This window comes from Scatophagus argus, chromosome 20, assembly GCF_020382885.2.
Source record: "Scatophagus argus isolate fScaArg1 chromosome 20, fScaArg1.pri, whole genome shotgun sequence".
Lineage (NCBI taxonomy): Eukaryota > Metazoa > Chordata > Actinopteri > Scatophagidae > Scatophagus > Scatophagus argus.
Window position 1 is genome coordinate 19,398,944 of NC_058512.1, and position 17,713 is coordinate 19,416,656.

At 39.2% G+C, this 17,713-nt stretch overlaps 1 protein-coding gene across 2 annotated transcripts; it reads right to left on the reverse strand.

The window, feature by feature from the left end:
- mvb12ba (multivesicular body subunit 12Ba) lies at positions 1–15,526 on the reverse strand. Of its 2 annotated transcripts, none has more exons than XM_046375433.1 (10): positions 15,055–15,526; positions 10,621–10,743; positions 9,618–9,725; positions 8,721–8,817; positions 8,420–8,549; positions 7,207–7,350; positions 5,466–5,560; positions 4,746–4,801; positions 3,720–3,779; positions 1–3,044 (listed from the first exon to the last, which is right to left on the reverse strand). In XM_046375433.1, the coding sequence occupies exons 2-10, from the start codon at positions 10,729–10,731 to the stop codon at positions 2,958–2,960; spliced, it is 888 nt and encodes a 295-aa protein (XP_046231389.1). In that variant the 5' UTR covers positions 10,732–10,743; positions 15,055–15,526; the 3' UTR covers positions 1–2,957. The 2 variants fall into 2 exon arrangements, with proteins under 2 accessions (XP_046231389.1, XP_046231390.1); XM_046375434.1 differs by lacking the exon at positions 15,055–15,526 and adding an exon at positions 14,944–15,044.
- Positions 15,527–17,713: the final 2,187 nt, after the last annotated feature.

The window sequence follows — 17,713 nt, forward strand, 5'->3', positions numbered from 1 at the left end:
TCATAGTTTAATAAAACTTTATGATACAACTTCAAATGACGCCATTTTGTGTGTTTACTGAAAAAGAAAAAAAACTATTCATGAGACAAAAGCTGACTTTTGATCAATAACAAACTACAAAAATAACTGTTCTATTGAAACCTCCGACATCTCATGACCACACATGCAAACTAACAGACATATCAAAGCAGGATTCCTATTTGTTGTTAATGTGGATACATTATATTAGTTAGCTATTAAATGTTTCAGCAAAACTGGCTGAAAGTAAACACCACATCTGTGTAATGATACGTGAGTAGCATATAGCAGAGCAAGCCAATGCAGTCAGCTCAAATACAAAGAGCTTCACATGGACATGAGTCTGTCTTTCCATCCCTCGTCAAAGATGTCAGCAGTGTGATTGACAATTTTATGTGGTATTTCTTTAAAACAACAAAGATTTTTTAGGACAAAAGACTCACAATACTGAAATCACAAATAAATTAGACAAACAAAACTAGAAATTAAAAGGAGTTAATCCATGCATTTAGAATTTGATAATATTACAGAGACACTTGGAAAATATTTTCTTTTAACATCCATTTTATGAAATGGTGTGAAATAAACAAAATAAAATGGAGTCACTGGTGTTCGCTAAAGTCCTTGGTGCTTTTCAAAACAATACTGTATTAACTTAAAGGAAACGTTGCACTGAATAAACAGACATCTGGCTGGAGTGAACTCAAAGAGGCAACGCATGACTGAAAATAGGTGAATGAAAGCAGTACTTCGGTGAGAGAGGAGCAGCACAGTGGTGAGTATAATATGGTTCTTGGTGTAAACAACAGATAAACATGGAGGATTGTTAAGATTGCATTAACAGCAAATTCAAACAGGAGCAGATCTGAAAACAGAACATGATGAAATATATTTATAAAACAGGAGATGAGGCTCAGTATTTGAGGATTTCTTATATATTCTGTAGCATATGTTTGTTCATTAGTAACAACAAATGTCAGACATGGGTTTGAGGTCTTTTAGAAACCATGTTAACATTAGTTTGTCCAGCAGAGAGCACTGATATATGGTGTTTTTTTTGTTGTTGTTTTTATTTTACATAGCATAAATGATCCACTCACTACATATCTTGGTCATAATTCTTGAAGAACTACATTTGTTTTCTCACGGGATCTTTGCACCAATGAATGGTCAGTGCTGGGGGTAGATTCCTGCACCACATTTTTAGTCATCTGAAACATCTCCACTGTGAGACAGCCAAAACTGGTTCCATGCCAGCCCCTTCAAGCGGCTACATCCAGTATTGTTGCTCTACGCATGTGTGGCTGGGGAACGCTGACTATTGGTGAAAAGGCCATCTAGTTCACAAAGTTCCTCTCCTTGTGAGACCCTGGAACTGAACCCCCTTTTTTAGTCTCAAAGTTCCACCCATCCCATTAGAACTGAATGCTGTAATGGCTCTGAGCTGAAAATGGTCTTCGCATGTCAAAGAGCTACAAAATAAGAGTTAAATTTAAGTAACAGACTATGAGGATAGATTCAAACTAAGAGAAAGTTTGTTTTTTAAAAAAAAGGAGTAGAGGGGGAAACAAGCTGAATTAAAAATCTATCATTATTACTGTAGGCACAACAGACTCAAAGTAGTCAAAAAAGTATTTCTACTTAACAAGTTTGCCTTTGCTCTTGCATAATGAAGAATGGACTATAATTTTATGACACCCTGCAACCTTTTTGTTTGTACGTGTTGTGCTTACAAAAGTGGCTTAAAATAGTGGAGAACATTCTGATCACGTAAAGAAAGTAGGGCTGGGTATCAAACCTGAACACTTTCTTTTGTAGTGATTGAAATGTTTCAAGTAACAAAAGCTTAGATGCCAAGATACGGATAAAGAAACCCCAAACAAACAAGAACAATCTAATATTGTTTTTCCCATAGGCTCAATGAGGATGATGGAGCAATGACTTGTACTGGGACTAAAGGACTCAAATGTGCCATAGATTGTTTTAACATGTGAAGGGGTGTATAAGTTAAAACAGACTGTCCTCTTTTCCATCCGAGATATTCAAAATAAGGTATCATCAATAATATGAAAATAATGGTTCCCAGCCCTAAAAAAGTAGCAGACATTAGATTAACTCAACAAAAATTATAAAACAGTAACCTCTCTCATGGTTTACCAACGTTTAAACAGTAACAGTGGCTCTATATGGAAGCTAAAATACTGGCTCACATAAACAGACAGTGAAGGAGTGGTTAATAGAATAACTGTGGTGAACAGGATGCACACATTAAAATTCCCAAACACAAACTGCACTCACAGTCACACCAGTATATTGCAGTAACATCTAGAGAACAATGAAAATGATTCCCAATCAAGAGCAACAGCATACTCTTGAAAAAAAAAAATCCCATGGCATGACATTTTCCTTTACACCTTCACACCCTCCAGGTACCTTGATTCAGGCCAATGACCAAACAGCAGGTGTATCATTAACACAGAAGGCAAATATGGTTGCGCACAGACTCTCATCCCATTTCATAAAAAAAAAAAAAAAAAAAGTCTTAACAGGTGCTCTCCATCAGAATAAAGTATCCTTTTACCATGTCTGTAAGTCCTTCAGATAGGGAGTGGTGATTTGTATTACAGAGAACAATACTTAGGACTGATTGGGAAAAGAAATGTATTGTATAAGAGTGAGATCCGTTTCCGTTTTCTTGAGCAAGAAAGGTCTCTTTTGTCCAACAACGGGCAATTTCCTCTCATAAGCCAGCTCATCGATGTTGTACATAGTGGTTTCAGCTGGACACACGGAATCTTTCTGTTGTTTTGTTTTTCTTGTCAGTTACAGGTGTCGGGAACTGTTTTGGGGAGGTCCTCAGTAGTTGTGTACAAGTCTCTCCTGCTGGCATCCATATGGGAGAGTGTTTTTTAGGGTGGGGTCGGGGGGTGGGGGTGTCTTCAGGCCTCAGAGCTCAGCGAGGTCCGTGTTGGGCTGGGGGGGAGGCGAGCAGCTGCACTGTGCTCTGTGCGAAAACTGTAATCATACTGACACAAGGAGCAAGAGCAAAAATTATTAATTGGTGATACTAATAGAAACCATCTCATTTGACGCCGAAGTCATCAAACAGAACATTTGTGGTTTACAGTGACCCATTTACATTTAGTAATTAAAGGGACATTTCTATTTCTTAAGACTATAAGCGGCAATGTAGATTCAAGTAAACACCAGAGGCGTGTTAGAAATGTTTGCATAGGCACAAAAGAAGGTGAGAGGCAACATTATAGTAATAATCAGCCTCATCTGTTTATCTGTTTTTAGAGACAATACTTTCCCACACATTCTTCAAGTCAAACCAGACCAGATAAAGCATAATTATCACAGTTTGGTTCTTTATAGCAATATTGCCACAGGTTAAGTTTAACAGGTAACGTGATTATTATCTAATTTCAGATTGTCTTAAAAATAAAGAGGTTTAGATGATCTGGATAAATTGTTGGTTTGTTAACAGCCTGTCTGATAATCTGACTGCTGGTGTGTACACATATCAGATATTGTTGTAGAGTTGTGGCCATGTTCCCAATCTCAGCTTTTCTTTGGTGAGAACTGTGTTATCCTAACCAATAAAAATGATGGACAAAGCAATGAAAAAAATGAATTTGCAGTGAACTTAAATTAGCAGAACTGTAGTGACTCCAACTTAATTAAATTTGTCAACTCACCTCTTTCTCAATCTCGGCCAGTGACTTGATTGTAATGCCCATCAGATCTACCTGCTGCAGCTGAACATGGATGGTAGAGAAGGTTAGCTTAGTTAGTTGTTCAGTCATCTAAAGTTCAATTTCAGTAGCAGTGGCTCAGGAGGTAGCGCGGTTGTCCACTAATCAGAAGTTAGCGGTCTTGGCCTCCTTGGGCGAGATAATGAACCATCAGTATCTGAACATCTGTGTGAATGGCTGAGCATATAAATATTTCAATTTCAATTTACTTATATAGCACCTTATACAACCAAAATTGTCTTTATGTGCTTTACAGAGACCCAGAGCCTGAACCCCCGAGCAAGCAGACAGTGGCAAGGAAAAACTCCCTTTTAACAGGAAGAAACCTTGAGCAGGACCCGGCTTTCAAGGGAGAACTATCCTGCTGATAGTCAGCTGGGTGAAGGAGGGAAGAAGAGGTAGATAGGACAGAGAGGACGAAAGAGAGAAAGAGAAAGAGAGAAAGAGAGAGAGAGAGAGAGAGAGAGAGAGAGAGAAACATACACGCGATAAACATCATACATTACAACTTCATACAACATGACAGGTTGTTATAATTGAAATTCTGAAGACTATGTTTTATGTATTTGTTTTTTAGCTGATAATATCATGGAGCACTTTGGTAGGAAGGGCAGTATTGCTCCTAATCAGCAGGTTGGCACTCATCATAGCAGCCTCGGCCGTCAGCGGAATGTGGCAGGTGTTGTAAAGCCCTTTGAGACGTCAGCAGATTTGAAACGCGCCACATAAATGCAAGTCAGTACTATTTAGTTACATATAAAGGTATTTCCTTTCAACCTAAAACTACTAGAATTATTTAAAATCTGTTTTACTTTGGCACAATTTGTATTAGTCAAACAAGGACTGACTATTAAACAAAAGTACAGAAGTCGAGCATAGGCATTAAAAGCAATATTCTGGACACCTGTGTCATAGGAGGACAAAACCTGTGACCCTCAAAAGCCTAAAGACTCAACTGAGACAACTTACCTCTGACGAGGCACAAGCAAACTTCTCAGAGATCATGAAAGGCACTCCATCCATAGCTGAAAGAAACAGTTCAAATGAATGCTACGTAAATCTAAACATAATTTAAAATTTATTCAGAAAATACAAATACAAAATCTGAAAGAGGAATATTTATCGATGAGAAGATCATTTTTAAATATCATGTAAGTTTTACTTATTTACAAGGTCCTGGACTGTTCTTTTAAAAAAAAGAAAAAAAAAAAATTCCTTTTTGTACTTCACTGTTATCTTTAATGTGTGCCCTCCTAACAGACATGCTCAGCTGAACTAACCTCATCCTCAGGGCAATTTAAATTTTCATCATCTTACTTTCCAGCTGTTCCTGTTTAAGCTGATTCTTCCGTTTCAAATTTTCAAGATTTGTTCAAGATTGTTCTAGATTTTATTACTTTGCCTATTTTGGCTTTTTATTATTTTTACTTTCTATCAAAATTTCTTATCTAAGCTTCTGGTTTGTGTTTCCTCCTGCCTCGGATGTTCTGTCTATACTTAATACTCTGCCATATTGCAAATGAGGTGCTCAACTACCATGATCGTTTTAATCAAAAAAATCATGATATTAAATTTTCCAATGTTTCGTATGTCTCAAACGTCTCATGTATCTCTAAAGCTAACAAGAAAAATGATTTTAATTATGTGGAGAGGGTGTTGAGAAAAAGACAACTGCACGTTGTTGCTGACCTGAGATGGCATACAGGTTGGAGTTTTGGTGCTCATAGTCTGGCCTGGTGGTATTCTTCCCTCTGAAGCTGGCTGGGAGAGTCATAGAAATATGCCTTGGGGCAAAAAGAAAGTAAATACCAGCATTTGGTTAGCTCAATAGACACAAAAGAAGGAATCTACACATCCATTCCTGTATGTCCTTGCTGATGTTCAGGAGTGCAAAAGCCTTAGATTATTTTTTTCTCCAAGATACAGTTAGCAATTAAGTTTTTACTTTATTATTCTGACATACCATCTGAGCTCTAAACCTGGGCAATCAGACAAATAAGAAAGACGAGGCGGGAAATTACACAGCAACACTGGGCGTATTTGTCATCACGAAAAAACAAACAAAAAAAAAAAACTAAACTGCTAAAGCTGAATGCCGCAATTAGCATCAAAAGTCATTGTATTTAGACAGATGTAGAAATTGGTGTGCAGCAGAATTACACAGATGTGCATACCTTGCAATGACAATGATTAGGATGTACATTATCCATTTAAGAACTTAAAAGCCTGAGGTACAAATTAAAATAATGATCAGTTTTTAGCAAATTAAGGGGGCAGTGTAGTCGTACAGAAGGCAACAATTCAAATGAAAGGACAAGGGAATGCCGCTGGTCATGCACAATGCTGTGAGCCTTTTTGACCAATTGTACAGCTCACAGGCTTTAAGTGGGATGATCTCAGCTTTCTAAAATCAACTGCCATTTTTCCGTTTTCAAGATGTTTAAAAGTAGGTTTGACATCTCACACCAGTTAAGAGAGAAGTCCAAAATTGGCCCAAGCTCATCCTTCCCATCACGCAGAAGGCTGAAATCTTATTTTATAGAATAGAATACCTATATTGTCATTGTAGGCACAGCAAACATTTGGGAGAGAAGCTCTCCAAGGTGCTTAACAGCAAACATAAAAACTACTAATAATAAAAATGTAGAAAGCATACTCTGCGCATAAATAAATAATCAGTCTCAGTAATCCAACATTTTCTAACTGTGCAGATGAGAATGGGTGGAGAAAATGGAGAACTATGAGGAGTTTCAAGAAAAATAAGTTCGCTGTGAGGAGAAACCTGCACAGAGTACACAGTAAAAAGCTTTAAACGATTTGTTCCGATCACAATCCCGCATCACTTCATGTTCACGCAATCAGCCTTATGGAAAACATAACTGAAGCTTTAAGTTCCCAATAAGGCATTATACAGACAGAATTTAAGTTCTCATTTCTAAACTATCTGTACACTATTTGCATTTTAAAATTTAGAGTACACTGTAAACTGCACACTGTGTTACCTTTGTAGAGTATAGTATAATGCTGTCGTTTAACCTTTAACCTCATTCATTTGTTTTCAAATTTGACACAGCTCACCCTGAGACTATTCTCAATATTAAATTTGATATCCTCATCTGAGGGTGCAGAAAATCATCACTATTCAAAACAGACATTCAAAGTAATTGGACAATTCCATAAAAACATGTTTTCCAGATGAGTTCATCACTTTTTCCTACTTCACTGTCACCTAAATATAGATATGTTTCCTTTCCCTTGGCGAAATGTGTTCAAGGACAGTGAACATCCTATTTCCTTCATTCAGGACTGAGTGAAGTGTTTCAGCCTTGTGAGTAAATGCAGAATACATGTGAGTTAGCTGAATGAGTAACAATAAATCAGATATGTTAACACACACACATGTACAAACACACGATTAGGGTGGACGTACTTGGGCATAGGAGCTGTTGGGAGTGGGGCAGTGCTGGAGGAGGAGTTCACAGTCTGGATATTGTTGGTTGTTGGTGTGTGTGTAGAGTCCTGGGCCCGAGGTACGTTCCCCATGCGATACCAGATTCCCATGTTGTTGAGTTCTCTATCAAACAACAACAATTTAATAAGCATTAATAAAAATAAAGATCTGCCAAAACGTCAGATAATGGAGAAAAGTTAGAGGCTTAATATAAAGCATGTCCACTCATTCAATTTCAGTTTATTTATATAGCACCTTATACAATCAAAATTGTCTCTAGATGCTTTACAGAGACCCAGAGCCTGAACCCCCGAGCAAGCAGACAGTGGCAAGGAAAAACTCCCTTTTAACAGGAAGAAACCTTGAGCAGGACCCGGCAAGGGAGAACTATCCTGCTGATAGTCGGCTGGATGAAGGAGGGGGAGAAAAGGTAGCCAGGACAGAGAGGATGGATGGAAGAGAGAGAGAGAGAGAGAGAGAGAGAGGGAGAGAGACAGAGAGAGATAGATAGATAGATAGAGAGAGAGAGAGAGAGAGAGAGAGAGAGAGAGAGAAATACATGCAATAAAAATCATACATTACAAAGGACAAACATGACAGGTTGGATTGGAATTCTGAACACCATGTATTGTATGTATTTGTTTTTTAGCTGATATGTTGTTCAAGTTAGTTATAATAGCACTACACAGAAGAACAACATGGGCAGATGTTGACATGACTGTGTGTATGTTTCTTTTATACTTGAACGTATTTCTAGTACACATTTACATGTTTTTTCTTTTCTGCTACAATCCCAACCTCACACAGAACTTGAATAAATCAACTTGCTCTGGTCAACCAATTCTGGTACGGTTGGTTGAGGGCTCTGTGACCTATGGTTACAAGGTACCATCAGTCAGAGGCAACTTGTTATTTATTCATTATTGTATTATTAAGTCCAATCCAAGTCTGCTTTCTCAACTTCTTCCCTGTTTACTATGTGACTTCTGAACCTGAGTCTCTTTTTGAAATACTGTACATATATTTCAGAGATGCTTAAGGTTCTTCATGCCCCACCTAAAACTGCTTACTCTATACATGGCATAGTGTATTTTGCAGCTGCAACTGCCAACGGTGACTTGGTTTCAACTACAGTCTGAACAATTTTAGTGCAAACACGTGGACAATAAACTACCCATCCCAAACTACACACCCTATAAAGGTGTACTGGGGAGGGGCCTGCTTGGAGCGCCCCAGGATGCGGATGTCACAAATGGCTGCCTCTGTAGAGTCCCGTGGAATAAACTTGATGCAGAGTCGCCTCTTCCTGAAGGCCTGCTCCTCTGTGGAACACACAAGAGTCAGATGGTCAGACTGAGAGTCATTTCACTGCCAATAGTCTGCTCATTAGCTATACATTAAAGCCAGAGAGATTCTCTGCACCTTAAGATGGGGATTTGGGGTATTTAACTCAATTCTAATAATTCTAAAACACATTGGACTTGATAACTTACGAGTATCAACAGTCTCTTGGATCGGAATGAAACCCACAGGCAATGTATCCTTTATATCAATCAGCTTCATATCCACAAGAACATTGCCTAAATGACTCTGTAGAGAAACAGGACAAAAATGGGAAGGAGAGATTATGGAGATAATCTGTATTATTTGGAAACAAATAAGTCAACAATGGGGGAAAAAAACGAGAACTGGACTAAATGTAACCTCAAAATCTTCAATGGTTCATTCAAATGCTAAATGCAGGGATGCTATGATACCAAATTTTTTCAGACATAGTACATTTTAGTACTTGCCAATACTAATACCATTGCAGTTCTGACATGACTGCTCCTCTTTCTATCTGTGTCATGGTTTGAAGTGAGTATTTAGTTTCCTGTTTTTGTAGTTTTTCTCTCTCTCTTCTAGTGTCCTGTTTAGCTTTTCATTTCCTGTCTTTGCGTATTTTCCCTCCTTTTTATTGCTTTCCCCTCCCCCTATTAGTTCCACCCATTTCTTGCTACTCCACCCTTTATCCACCTGTGCTTTGCTTTCGCCAGTGTGTTTTGTCAGTTTGACTGTGTTCCTTCTCTTCCACCGATTTCAGTCTTCCATTGTGATCCCTGTGTTCGTGTTCCATTTTGGATTTATTTCTTTGCTTGGACAATTACTACCTGGACTCCCAGCCACCTTTAGCTTGCTTCTGTTCTTTTTTGAGTAAGTTTAATTATTAAAGTCTTTTGTTCACCTTATCCTTGTGTCTGTGTCGGCACATCGGGTCCTCCTTTTACTGACGCAAAACAACCTGTTCATCTGTATACCTGATATTGGCACTGGTGTCAGTGTATCCCTAGCTAAATGTATGACCTCAGATTGGAACACGTACTGCTGGTTGGTGAGGTGAATTAACTTACGTTTTCTTTAGAGAAGACCCTGGTGAAGCAGAGGTAGCGGGTCACCTTGGATTTGAAAAGACCGTCTTTCCACAGGTCAGCATCAAGGCCATCTGTTGTTGTTGAAACCTAAACAAAGGTAAGTCAAGGGAGAAGGGGTCAGCAATTATCTGGTTGTCACAAGATTCTTCAACCTTTCTCAGACTTGTCTTGTCCTGTCTTTTTTTGTTAACCTTCCAAAGAAAAATAAAATGATGATGAAATGTCAGTGTTACTTGACAGTAGTTTTAGAATTACACTTACAGTAAAACATGATAATGGAACTATTGATAATAAATATCCGACTAGAACTCTACACTCCCGGGATGCAGCGTTACTTGTGGTTCCTAGCGTACATCTCTTTCTGTGGAGCAATTTTCCAGTTTCAGTCCGGGAGGCAGACACTTTGTCAGTGTTTAAGAATTGACTTGAAACTTGCTTTTGATAAAGCTTGTAGTTAGGGCTGCTGCAGGCTGGCCTCCTCTGATACACTGAGCTTCTCTCTCTTCCTCTCCCTCTCCGTCTGCACACATTCTTGTCCTATTAATGCATGTTATTAGCTTGGTTTGTTCCCCAGAGTCTTTGTGCTTTCTCATCTTGACGGTTCACCTCCTGCTGTGGTCCTGCTCACCACCAACTACTATTATTATTTAGTCATATTTCTATATTATTATTATTATATCAGTTATTCATTCATATCATCAATTCATATCATTATTGTATTTCCACACACAGCTCAACCAGGTAATGTCTGGACAACCTCAGGGTAGCAGTGCAAGTGTGAAAGGGGCTTTTGATTCTTGACTTTTGTTCTTCAGGTAATTTTGGTAATTTTAATCAAAATGTGCATTTTTAATTATTATGGTAGGCATTGTTATTGCTTAAAGAATTATTTGGACTTTATTATCAAAATGTATGATTATTTAACATGGTAATTTGGTAATTCAGCTGTCTAACTGTCTAAAAGTTGTGTTCTGTGACGTACCACATCATATCCAGTGGGAGCCCTGTTCCTGGAAGCTACTACTCCAACTCCAGTGATTGGGTCCATGGGCATCTCTGGCAAAGCTTCAGAAAGTTCCCGAACCTCAGGCATTTTTGTAGAGTTCTGCAGTAAAACATGACAGATTAACTTTTGACTGACTGAAACTGACTGAAACTGAGCAGCAGAAGGAGGAGGTGTGAAGGGTGAAATTTGCAATTACCTGGTAAGTTTAAATGAAATGAAGGTGACCTAAACCCTGCAACCCTCTGCTGTACACATGAGGATGTTTTCTTTAATCTACAGATACAGCTCACTGTCAGCTCTGTTGTTATGTGCAAGTTACAGAGAAGTTTTGTAAAAACAGTGTTGTGATTGTGTGTTTGCTCCCTTTGTGATTTCTTATGTTTTTGTATGTCTGTCACACTTAAATGTTTCAGATCATCAAGCAAATTTAAATATTAGACAAAGATAACACAAGTAAACACAAAATTATTTTCAAAATTTCTGTTCTATATTCTCTCTGATTCTCATTTTTTTATGTGTTGTTCATACACCTGTAAAGTGTATAACTCCGTTATGAATTAGCACTTTAAATAAAACTGAACTGAATTGAAACTGAATTGAATGTCCTACACTTGTTACCGTCTGTCCACACATGGGCTCTCTCTCTCTTTCTCTCCTTCCGCCTGATGCTGTCACTTCACAATTCAATATTCAAGATTCATTTGTCATTATACAACAAAAGATTGTATAACAAAACTCAAGTTATAGTTCACTTTGCTACATAAAAAAACTACACTAAACTAATGAATAAATAATTGTGTCACAAAAATAAAATTTGTAAAGGTGGAGTCAGTGTGGAGCATTCATTAAAGAGTCTCATCTCATCTCAATCTTACAGGTGTACTGAGTGAAATCCTAATAACAAGGCAAGAAAAGAAGCAAGAAACAAATTCACCGAACTGTAGCTATTGTTAATGGTGTTTCGACAAAATAGTGACTATTTATGAAATCAATATGAACTTTCTCACAGTTTCATGTCATCCTGTGTAACCAACAAACCCTCAACGGTTGCCCTTTGCATGACATCATATTGAAAAACAGTTCACTTTATGACAACACCCCACAAAAGTAGTACGAGATAGCTTTACACCTACACAGATACATGAGCCTGTGTCATACTTCATAATTCTGAGGACTTGGTGAATTTATTCATCTTAGCAGAGGCTTAATTTATTTAGGTTTAGGAGTGTTAAATAAAAAAAGAGGCTTTTGTGTCATAGTAGCTGCAATAACAGAGCCACAGAAAAGGGGCCTCAAAAAATGAACACATTATCCTTTATGATTCAAGAAAGACCTTGTAGATAGAGGTGCACTGATTGCAATTTTCAAAAAGCAGGTGCAACAGATTTATACAACAAAAGAAATGTCTCTATGTTACTTACATCATTTTACGGTATCCCTATAAATTCACCAAGGCTGAGGTAATTCATCAGATTTCTGAAGCCTCTATTCTCAACTATGGAGAACAGCTGTTCATCCAGGGCCATGAATTCCATCATTTTCCTCATAATTGCAGTGGTCTTTCCACTGTTCATACCCAGGAAAGATAGGAGAAGCTGCTGGCTTGTGTTTGGCACTGAGCTCTGGCTAGCTTTAGCTGTAGCCTCTTTGCCTTTGCTAGCTTCTTCAAACTGGGCATTTTCAGCTGGTCTCATTAGATTTGTTGTTCCGAACATTTTTGCGGTAGTCCCCTTTTCCTTGGCCCTGTGTAATACAAATTGCGAGTATTTGGTCTTCTTAACTCCACATTAGTGTGCGACTATAAGGTTATTGTCGGCTCCATTCTGCGTATGCGCATTTGTAAGCCGGCTTGAAATCAAAGATGCAAAGATGCTAACTAGAGCTCCTTACCCCCTGAGGAAAAATCTGCTCTACATGTATATTGTAAATCATACTGACACTGTTGTGCCACATGTCACGCCTCTTTTGCCTCTGGAAAGCAAGAATTCTTTCCAAGATCACAAACTGGGACGGCATTATACAAAAGCTGTTTGGTTCAAAGCTGGCATAATGTTCGATGTAGCAGTATTGCCTTTTCATCCTATGAAACGGGTTTATAAGACGTAAGAAGTGTGAGATTTGCACAGAGCAGGAAACCCTTTAAAAGCTTTCTGGACAACAGAGGCCCCCTGCATAGCATTTTCTTTACTGCCAAATGCTAATCAGTTAAACCTAGGCTATTACTATTATTGTTCTATTAATGTACATGTAGGTGCAATTTCTGGATCTAAGTATATGCAGTATAGCAATTTGGCCACAAAGGCATCGATTTTGTGCTTTGGGTCACTACAATACAGGTAGGAACTTGCACTCATGGGAATCATGTTGCTGGATGGAGGAGCACAAATAGTTTTTTTAGTGCTAGGCTAGGTGAATGCTGCATTGTTGCATTAGTGAAATGTTTGGCTGTATGGAGATTAAGTTTAACTGTCAGCAGTATGTGTAGTATTTATGCTTGCTTGCCCAAAAATGCTACCTTAATGTGAATTAACAGCCCCACCACTTATTGAAGTTTCATTTTGATGGGTAACCCATATTAGCAACGATGAGCATGTCTGTGATTAGCCTATCTACGCAGCCCCACTAAAATCCTGATATCATTTCAGTGCACATCAAAGCACTTATAACTGAGTATGTATTCATAAGAACTGACCACAGATCTTCTGTGGATGTAGGCTTCCTCAAATCCTTCTGTCTCTTCATGTAATCCCAGACAGACTCGATGGTGTTTAGATCAGGGCTCTGTGGGGACCATACTATCACTTCCAGGACTTCTTTGTGCTGAAGCTAGTTCTTAATGACATTGGCTGTATGTTTGGGGTCATTGTCCTGCTGCAGAATAATTTTGGTGCCAGTCATACACCTCCCTGATGGTATTGCATGAAGGATAAGTATCTGCCTGTATTTCTCAGCATTGACGACACCATTAATCCTGACCAAATCTACAACTCCATTTCCAGAAATGCAGTCCCAGACTTGCAAGGAACCTCCACCATGCTGCACTGTTGCCTGCAGACACTCATTACTGTACTGCTCTCTAGCGAACAAACTGCTGACCACAGCATCTGCAGTCCTCAACGTTGCTTTTGCTTCTTCAAAAGAGCTTGGACAGCACATCTTGAAACCCCAGTCTGCTTTGAAATCGTTGTCTGGGAGAGACCTTGCTAATGGAGTATAAGTCCCTTGTGTCTTGTTGCTGTGCTCAGTCTTGTCATGGTGTATGTCCTGTGACATGAAACTGTCTTCCACAACCTCACCTTGGCAGCAGAGTTTGGCTGTTCCTCACCCAGTTTTAAGCCTCCTACACAGCTGTTTCTGTTTCAGTTAATGACTGTGTTTCAACTTACATGTGAAATTAATGATCATTAGCACCTGTTTGGTATACTTGGTTGATGACCTGACTGTAGTCCTACAGAATTCCCGACTTTGTGCAAGTGTGCCTATAAGAATTGATGCTGGTTTGAAGGAAAAGGGTGGTGTCACCAAATTTGATTTAGATTTTTCTTTTGTTTGCTCACTTTGCATTTTGTAAATTTATAAAAAAATAAACAATTATTATTGACAGCATCCTTAGTTTGCAGCATTTTTTCACACCTGCCTAAAGCTTTTGCACAGTACTGTGTGTATATGTGTGTGTGTGTCTATTTGAGTAAAAAAGAGTTGCATGAACCACAAAACAATTAACTGAATAAACGCACTGCTCTGTGTATTAACTACTTATATACCGGATTTCCCGCCACACATAGATCATTTAGATAAATGTCACATCACTTTTTATAGAGTAAGAATCTATGTTTAAAAGAAAACCCGAAATCATCTGAATTTCACATACTCTGCTCATACTGCTCAAGTATGTACTGGTTTAACAGACATAGCTGACCGTGTAGGCAATTAGTCGAACTATTTGTGCTTCTCCGCGTCAAAATCACACACCATTACCGTTAAACGACAACCAGCTTGCGTTTATTACGCTAGTTCTCTCAATGCGGGCCGTGCAAGTGATTGTAACGCTAGCTAGCTAAGAAGTACCTAGCGTTAAAAAGTAACGTAACGTTAGCGGAGATAGCTTAGCTATGCGACACCGCTAACAAGCTATTCAACTAGCACACTAGAAGTAAGCAAACAACGGCTGCGACAAACGTCCAACGCTGGCAGAACGCTGTTTAGGCCGTTCCTGGTTAGTCCGGGAGACAAACATTAACCGGCAGACGATTTAAGAGCAAACAATACATGTCTAGGTTATTATAATACCCCACTCACCGTCTAAGGCAAACTATAGTTACACGCCATAGCTTTGCTCAAACACAGCGAAACTGCAGTTAGGCTAGCTGCTAATGTTAGCTAACTAGCTGAGAACCACAGTCCACTTACCTAGTGAGATTAACAGTCGGGTCCGATCGGTCGTCTTGTATTTTCTTCCGTGGTATCCTCTCTCACACCGTTTCACAGTTTTGGGGAGAATCTCATCTTCACTAAATGGCTAGAAACAACAAACCAACCCAATACACAAGCTGCTTTGTATGTATTTGCATGGTGGTTTTGCAGCTAGCAGTTTCAGGAAGGTGCCATCAGTTGAGCTATTGCAGGGGACTGGGGTCAGGGGAGTGATGAGTGATCCAGCTGGAGGAGCATTTTCCCCATCCCTTCTCCAGTGCCTGCATATCGAACAAACGTGTGTGTTTGAATTCTCGATAAAACTGGGCATTGAGTGAAGGACTACTTTAACATTTTGCAAACATTTCTTCAACAGATGAATGCGGGGTTTCTGAAGAAAGCACGAAGGCATAATTCGTATTTCTCAACATTTTTCTTGCACAAGGGTGAATTACAAGCCAGTCAAAACTGGTCACTGCCAGGACTCCAAAGACTCCAGGTTCATCATGTACCAATTAGTTTGGAAAAATTTTTATCAATTGCAACTTTGCTTGTGAATAATGTTTGCTCCACTCCATCGTAAATATAAAAATTTGAAAAATTTTAAAATTTTTAATTTTTTTGTTTTCAACATAAAACCTGCATTATATAAGCTGATTTTACCTGATTTTGATGTTGCATCTTGTAGAGTGGCCCAGAGTGAAAATAATTTTATGCCTTTTATTGTTTAAGTATACAGTGTACTGCATTGTGCTAACAATGTGTGTTGTAGTATGTACAACGTGTGCTAGGAGACAATTGCACCACAAACTAACTGCTGCTATCTAAATAATACACACAGTCAGTAGGGGCTCACAGCTTCATTTTGCTTCCATGTCCCCAGACTGGTTAATCTGAGATGCATTCATCAAACTTTTAGAATATGAGCAATTACACTGAGACAATTTGGAGAAAGTGCACATTTCTGTTACACTATATTGCCAAAAGTATTCGCTCATCTACCTTTACACACATATGAACTTAAGCGACATCCCATTATTAATCCATAGGGTTTAATGTGACATTGACCCGACCTTTTGCAGCTATAACAGCTTCAACTCTTCTGGGAAGGCTTTCCTCAAGGTTTAGGAGTGTGTTTATTGGAATTATTGATCATTCTTATGAGCGCATTTGTGAGGTCAGACACTGATGTTGGACGAGAAGGCCTGGCTTGCAGTCTTCGCTGTAATTCATCCCAAAGGTGTTCAATCGGGTTGAGGTCAGGACTCTGTGCAGACCAGTCAAGTTCTTCCACACCTAACTCACTCATTCATGTCTTTATGGACCTTGCTTTGTACACTGGTGCATAGTCATGTTGGAACAGAAAGGGGCCATCCCCAAACTGTTCCCACAAAGTTGGGAGCATGGAATTGTCCAAAATCTGTTGGTATGCTGAAGCATTCAGAGTTCGTTTCACTGGAATTAAGGGGCCAAGCCCAGCTTCTGAAAAAGAACCCCACACCATAATCCCAACTCCGCCAAACTTCACGCATGGCACAATGCAGTCAGACGAGTACCGTTCTCCTGGCAATCACCAAACTCAGACTCGTCCATCTGATTGCCAGATGAAGAAGCGTGATTCGTCACTCCAGAGAACACGTCTCCACTGCTCTAGAGTCCAGTGGTGGCGTGCTTTACGCCACTGAGGCCGACACTTTGTATCGCACTTGGTGATGTATGGCTTGGATGCAGGTGCTCGTCCATGCGCTACGCTGAGCTCTATGCTGGGATTCACTGGGCTCCTGAGAACGGCCCATTCTTTCACAAATGTTTGCTATACCAGCCACTTGGTTATGGCATTCCTGTATCTTGCACTCTGCTGTTATGTGTTGAACTCCCTCAGGGGTGTCTTTGCACTGCCTGCACCTATGTCCTATCTACTGTGGTAGCCTCTACTGATCCTCTGCTTAGTGCCTGTTCTTGTTCATGATTACTGCTTCTGTGTTGGTCTTCAGGCCATTTTTTTCCAGATATCAACCACTTACCAGATTGGATTACCAACCAGGTAACTCCGCAATATAAGCAGAAGTGATTGGAACCTTACATTACATTAAGTCTTATCTTATAGACAAGCTTTTTTTATTATTTCAGTTCTTCTTGTGCTTACATGATGGAACAGACTTAAAATTTAATCAAAGCCCTGCACAAAATGAGAACTGTTTATATGCTTGATATGATTGTAAAAATATATCGCTGATCCTCTAGTGTTTGTTTGCTAACATGATGACGTAGTTACCGTACACTTATTAGTAATTAACAAGTAATGATTAACAATGCTCAGAGAATATGAGAAACTGGTAGTCAATACAGACCACAGTTCATTTTTGCCATGTGCCCTCATCTAGCATTTTGTATATGTAACCAAATATCAGCGTTTCTCTGAGTAATACAGACATTTTATGTGCAACATTCATGAACATAAAATATTGCAAATAATGTTCATTCATTAGCTTCTACTTGCCGTGGTGGAATGTAACTGCTCATGCAGTGGTTAGCACTGTCGCCTCATAGCAAGAGGGTTCCAGGTTTGAATCCCGGTCTGGGCCCTTCTATGTGGAGTTTGCATGTTCTCCCTGTGCCTGCGTGGGTTTTCTCCGGGTACTCCGGCTTCCTCCCA